At 41.4% G+C, this 6,483-nt stretch overlaps 1 protein-coding gene across 1 annotated transcript in view; it reads left to right on the forward strand.

The window, feature by feature from the left end:
- Positions 1 to 5,946, forward strand: part of slc16a10 (solute carrier family 16 member 10) — a 28,599-nt gene extending 22,653 nt beyond the window's left edge. Inside the window, exons 4-6 of the mRNA XM_026194442.1 lie at positions 1,226 to 1,369; positions 1,663 to 1,891; positions 4,515 to 5,946. Of these exons, the coding sequence (XP_026050227.1) occupies positions 1,226 to 1,369; positions 1,663 to 1,891; positions 4,515 to 4,744 (603 nt within the window). The 3' untranslated portion in view covers positions 4,745 to 5,946. The remainder of the gene's footprint in view (positions 1 to 1,225; positions 1,370 to 1,662; positions 1,892 to 4,514) is intronic.
- The last annotated feature ends 537 nt before the right edge of the window (positions 5,947 to 6,483 follow it).

Here is a 6,483-nt window from a genome sequence, read left to right on the forward strand (position 1 = left end):
TGTGTAGCATTGCTTCTTGGATGTAAGACTTCCTAAAGACAGAGCATGTTGTTGTACATTGGCAAAGAATGTAAGTCTCCCAGAGGTCTTAGGGATGTATGTGTGTCTGCCAGAAAGTGTAGGGGGTGATGGCGATGGATCTATACATCAGCAGACTGCAGGTCCTTTGAAAAGGTCTGCTGCACATTGCCTGGAGGTAGAAACACAGCAGGCCCCTCTTTCTCTTCTCGGTCCTCACAGATTAATGCTTAGCAGTAGGAATGACGTGGCTACAGGAGATAATGTGGAAAGCCAACATCTGGACAGTGTAAACTAGAAAACGGCATTCGCTGGAAGCTGAAATACAAATGAGCACTGAAATATGGACAAGCTAGATAAAAGGATCTGATGATATGATAACAACAAACTGACCTGTTGCCTGAAATATGGCTGCTGTCATATAAATAAAAGGATTTGTAAAACCGGACATTTTTTTGAACCCAGTTCTGCAAAACCATTCAACCCCAGATTTCTGAAAAACGCATGCAGAATGTGAAGTAAAAGATACATTGAGTGAAAAATTTAGTGAATTTTCCCTCTCTTCATTCAACTATATGCATCCACAGGAGTGCAGCGCAGTGCTGACAGACTTATAAAAAACAAAGACCACACCAGGTGTCACTCCTGTCAACCAAGAACAGAAAACTGATGCTACAGGTTGGCAGAGTCACCTTTTATCATCAAACTGGTTTCTCAAACATGCCAATGAGTTCACTGTACTCAAATGGCTTCCTCAGCCACCTCCTCCTAATCCAATAGAGCACCTTTAGGATGAGGTAGCACAGGGGATTTGCATTATGGATGTACAGCCAACAAATCTGCAGCAACTGTGCGATGCTGTCGAGGCAACAAGGACCAAAATCTCTGAGGAATATTTGCAGCACCTTGGTAAACCTTTGCCATGAAGAATTTAAGTAATCCTAAGGCAAAAGGAGGTACAACCCGGTACCAGAAAGGTGTACCTAGTTAAGTGTCCAGTGAGGTTAGATCTCAGGCAAATATCTTCATGTAGTTAACACACAAATCCACAATGACTAAGCAAAGAGCACTGTCCAATGAGGTTTTAGTCAGTGGTTGCAGTTTCACAGTTTTTATTGTAATTATTTGTGCTGTACTGTGCATCATATAACTGCAGTAAACTAAAGAAATGAAACAGCTGTGTTCATCTTTCATTTACTGTCCACAGATGAAACACGTGGAGGAGCGTTTTGGAAAAGACACCAATAAGGAAGTTTTGCTCATGTGCATTGGTATAACATCTGGCATTGGCCGACTGATCTTCGGCATAGTGGCGGATTACATTAACGGAGTCAACAAAGTGTTCCTGCAAGTGAGTGTGTGGCCTAAACAGTCGTGTAAGCAGATTTACATTGTCTGAATGCAGAAGTTCTGACCATTAAAAATTCTCTGAAATAGCATTTTAGGGATCATGTGAGGATCATAGCACAGTGAGACCTTTAAGCCAGTTAAAGGTCTTACCATAGGGGGTGAAGATTTAACATTACATGAGCCTTCTCGTGTAACGTTAAAGTAAAATGAGGGGTTTCTTTTGGTTTTGCATCCAATCTGAATATATAGAGTGTACTAAACCATAACAATTAACAAAATAATCTCTCTACTTAGGTGGCGTCCTTCTTCGTCATCGGTCTCATGTCCATGATGATCCCCCTGTGCAATGTGTTTGGCGGGCTTATCGCAGTGTGTCTGCTGATGGGACTGTTTGACGGCTGCTTCATCTGCATCATGGCACCTATCGCCTTTGAGTTGGTTGGAGCCAAAGATGTGTCCCAGGCCATTGGCTTCCTGCTAGGCCTGATGTCTGTGCCCATGACTGTGGGGCCCCCTATTGCAGGTAAAGCAGGAGTTAACTGAAATTTGTGATCATGCTCAGGTAACCCCTGAACATATGACACATGCCCACACTAAACTGATGATCTAATAATATGGCAGTTTAGTCATTTTGGATCCTTGGCCTCAACTAGCTTCAAAAATCTAGCACATGCAGACTTTTATATATAAGCCTCTTTGGGGTAATTCCAACTGTGTAGTGATGTGTACCTACAAAAAGGACATTCAGTGAGCTGGTGAGTGCACAAGGATCACTGACACATTTCCGCATTTTACCTTGTCTTGTACAAAGAGCTAATACAGCACAATCTGGTTAAAGCCTTAATGCTGTCTTTCTGTGATACGAAGGTGTCTGAACACAGGGCATCACAGCTTGCTGTGCATGAGATTGTAGCTGCAATACTGGTCAGAGTGCTCATGCTGAGCCCTGTACTAAAGCTGAAGATCTTACACTGAGCATGTGAGTTTCTGAACTGGATCATGGATCAAGAGGATGGCTTGGTCTGATGAATCATGTGAGCCAGCTGTTAAGTCTAATTGTTGAATGTTGCCATTGTGTTTCTTAAATTTGTACAGTCTTAGTTCAAGCAGTAGGATCAAAGCCCTTCCTTTGATCCTGACCACCTCTCCAATCACTCTGTGCTGGGGGAGGTTTTATTGTAGATACATCCTATCGGAAAGATCTGTTTCTTTTGATGTAAGCTTCCTGGGTTTATGACCCTTTGGTCAGCAGGAGGTCTAACACACACACACACACACACACACACACACACACACACACACACACACACACACACACACACACACTCTTACAGAAGTTCACACATTGGTCTTAGAACCAAGGGGGCGTGGCTTTGTTCTGACATGTTTTGTGTGAACTGTCTCTCAATAAAAGTTAGCAGGAGGAGGTCAGATCTGGGGGTCATTTTCGTGGTGGACACAGACGAGGCCTCCCTTGCGCAAATAATCGATCGATCGACTGTCTTGTTTTCTTCATGATGAATAAGTCTCTAGAATTAGCGGGGTTTGTGGAAACACAGACTCAACACCAGCGTATGCACTTATCTACACAGGGAAGAGGTGGCAGCAGGATGCATTATCAGACAAGCCAACAGAGGACATGGGACTCCTGGGCCAATTTTCTGCTGGAAACAGTTACGTGGGAGTTGCATTCCCAAGAGCATCTCTTAATATCACTGACCCCTTAAGGAGGATAATGCATTCCACCATTGGGAACATTGCTAAGAGTTCATAGTGTTCAGTTAATCTTCAGATTCCCCAGATGCTCAATCATGAGCACGATTGAGCATCTGTAGGATGCCCGATAGCTATGCTTTGAAAGGTGTGAGACATGCACACTGCTAGGCAGGTGGTTTCAGTATTGTGACTAATCAGTGTGTGTGTATGTTTCTAGCTGACGCTGTTTACATGTGGATTTTAAAAAATGCGAGACTTCTTCAGTGCTGAATGCCAAAGGTTCACCAAAGGTTTACTGCTAGCATGTGCATTTACTCATGTGAGCTTCATGTGCAGAGGGCTTCCTGGAAGACAATCAGTTGTTTTCAGTTTTCAGTTTTCAGTTTTCAGTTTTATTTGTCATATGCAAGTTAGCACAAGGTCAACATTGCAATGAAATGTGTTTGACGAGCAGCAGTCACTCAGCAGCATGATACAGTAGGAGAAAATATATTAAAATAAAATAAAATAATAAAGAAAATAGAAAAATAGTAAGGAGCAAAATATTAGAGAGACATGGTAAAAGAGAAAAGATGACTGAATATATATGTATCTATAAATATAAATATATGTACACTAGTGACTAAATAAGAAAATCTTGAAAAGAAATATGACGGGAGGGCAGATGGGATATTGCACAGGAATGAGCAGCAGAAAATTACAGTATTGCACTTTTAAATATAAATATCAATGACAATAAAGTGGAGTGACCAGTGCAGATTAAATAGAGTACTTGTGAAGCTGCAGGGTAGCTTCTGAGTGCTGTGTTGTGTGTGTTTAAGTGTTGTGGTTGAGGTGTCGTATGGCTTGGTGGTAAAAACTGTTTTTGAGTCTTGTAGTCCGAGCAGACAGGCTCCTGTAACGTCTGCCAGATGGTAACAAAGAGAACAGCTGATGTGCTGGGTGGCTGTGGTCCTTGATGATGCTGTGTGCTTTACGGAAGCATCGCTGGAGATAAATGTCCTGAATGGCAGGAAGCCTCGTGCCAGTGATGTGCTCTGCTGCCTTCACCACCCTCTGCAGTGATTTACGGCTGCTGGCAGAGCAGCTTCTGTGTGTGTGTGTGTGTGTGTGTGTGTGTGTGTGTGTGTGTGTGTGTGTGTGTGTGTGTGTGTGTGTGTGTGTGTGTGTGTGTGTGTGTGTGTGTGTGTGTGGGGTAGAGCTGGAAGCCATCTTTATTAGGAGAGTTTACATATGTAAAGAAGCCATACAGGTGACAAAAGTCAATGACATCTTGGTCAGCACCAGCTGTTAATCTTGCGATGTTTAGGAGTTCTGACACTTGTGTTTCTCTTTGTATTTGGATGTGATTGTAAACATTGACCTTTAGCTGTGTTTATTTGACCGTTACCCCCCCCCCCCCCCCCCCCCCCCCCTTTATCTGGTTGCAGGCTATCTGAGGGACAAAATGGGATATTACGACATGGCCTTCTACCTAGCAGGAGTCCCACCGATCATTGGCGGGGCCTTGCTGTGTCTGATACCCTGGGTGGAAGCCAAGCACAAGAGAAGAGAGAAAAAGCAGGCCGTGAAAGGGGAGCAGGACGCTGACCAGAAGATGATGAATCATGAAAAGGCTCAAGAAGTTGTGCAACACAAAGCAGGAGAGTCTGTCCTCTAAATACCCCTAGAGAGAGACTGACAGAGAGGTGCAGGGGGTCAGACTGAGGCTGCTGCTGCTCATTGATAGTATTAAGATACTCTGTGCATATCTGTGTTTATGTGAAGACTGTTTTAAGTAGGAAAAAATGCCAAAGTGTTCAAACATATCAGAGTCATATGTTGAAGCTGAACGTAAATGTGATCCTGAAGAACTATGCATCAGACTGAACTAATCTTACATCAGACAAGCTTGAAATTGTAGCTGAAAATGGGGAAAACTGGACATTTATTTTTTTGTCACAATAAGAGTTAGGCATGCAGTACTGTGTCCAAGATCAACTCCGTCAGCAGCCATTCTCACTGGGCTTACTCTAATCTTAACATTGACTTTTCATCACTATCATACAGTTTTAGACATACAGTTAAAACATGTTGTATAGTATAACATACAGAAAAACATAGGAAACAATTTATGGTGTTAATTTAAATTTTTGTATAAGTTCATAGTGAACCAGTCTGCCAAAGATTTATATTTAACCCTGCCATCTTTATGTCCTCCAGTATGCTATGTAATCTGTTTTAGGGGTGCACTGATACAGTGGTCGGGGTTGGTTGATACCAGCATTTCTGCAAATAAATTGGCATATACTGATGTCCTGCCTAAAAGTTAACAAAAGCTGAAAAAAAAAACCCTGACACAAATGAAATAATATGCTATATTTGTTTTCCTGGACCAAACCGGGAACTAGATAACAACAAAAACTAATACAAATACTGTTATCTGCAGGCTTCCAGATGCTCTTTAAGACATCAATATCTGTATCAGTACCAGTATCTGTATTACCGTTGATATTTGTACTGGTATTGGTCCTTTTGACAGTCAGTGCATCCCTAATCAATGATTGGTGTTTAAAAAGACACACAGTAACTATCGGCTCAGAGAAGTGCTCTAAAAAGTCTAGGTTTTTCTGTCTGACTCTGGAATCTGAGCTGTAAAGGTGCTTGTAAGGATGCAGCTTTGGGAAGCACAATAAAATATGTCCTGTCAGAGATGCTGACCCAGCTTCCCTTCCGAGGTTGGATCTAGGAAATCTGATCATTTAAAGGCTGTTTAACTCACCAAGCAGAGCTTGGCACCCAAAAGCTCTAAGTTCACCTCACTGAGCCCGTAATTCTTTCCCTTGAAAAATTCAAAATAAACTGCACAATACATTTTTTAAATACCAGAGGTAGCAAATATATGGTACAAATTAAAAGTCATATAAGATAATTAAAATGTACTTAATTTTTAAACAAATTTGTCTGATGGTTCAGTAAACAAGAATTTTCTGCAATTATTTTATATTTCAGGCTTTAAGGGGTTAAGGTTATTATCCACTCTTGATCCCATGCTGTGGAGCATCCCAGAATTTATGCTGCCTGTGTTTCCAAAATTACCACTATTGAATTATTAATGATCACATTATACAAACATGAAAGCATAGAGAGGGTTCTATAAAGCCCCCTGCAACTGTGTCATCAGTTAATCTGGTACTGTGACTGATTCATTCAAAGAGGCTGCTTTAAATCAAACCTCCTCAGTGTTTTAGATGTTATATTTAAAGAAATAGTTTTAGAAAGTAAATATGTGGCAACTGGTTATCCTAAAAAAGGCACAGAGACTGGAAGCAAGCAGAAAATATTAGTCTGGAGTAGGAAAAATAGGACTTCTAGCCACTGTGAAAGTTCACTTATCATCAAGTCATATCTGTTTAAAAC

The sequence above is a fragment of the Astatotilapia calliptera genome, chromosome 15, assembly GCF_900246225.1.
Source record: "Astatotilapia calliptera chromosome 15, fAstCal1.2, whole genome shotgun sequence".
NCBI classification, from domain to species: Eukaryota; Metazoa; Chordata; class Actinopteri; order Cichliformes; family Cichlidae; genus Astatotilapia; species Astatotilapia calliptera.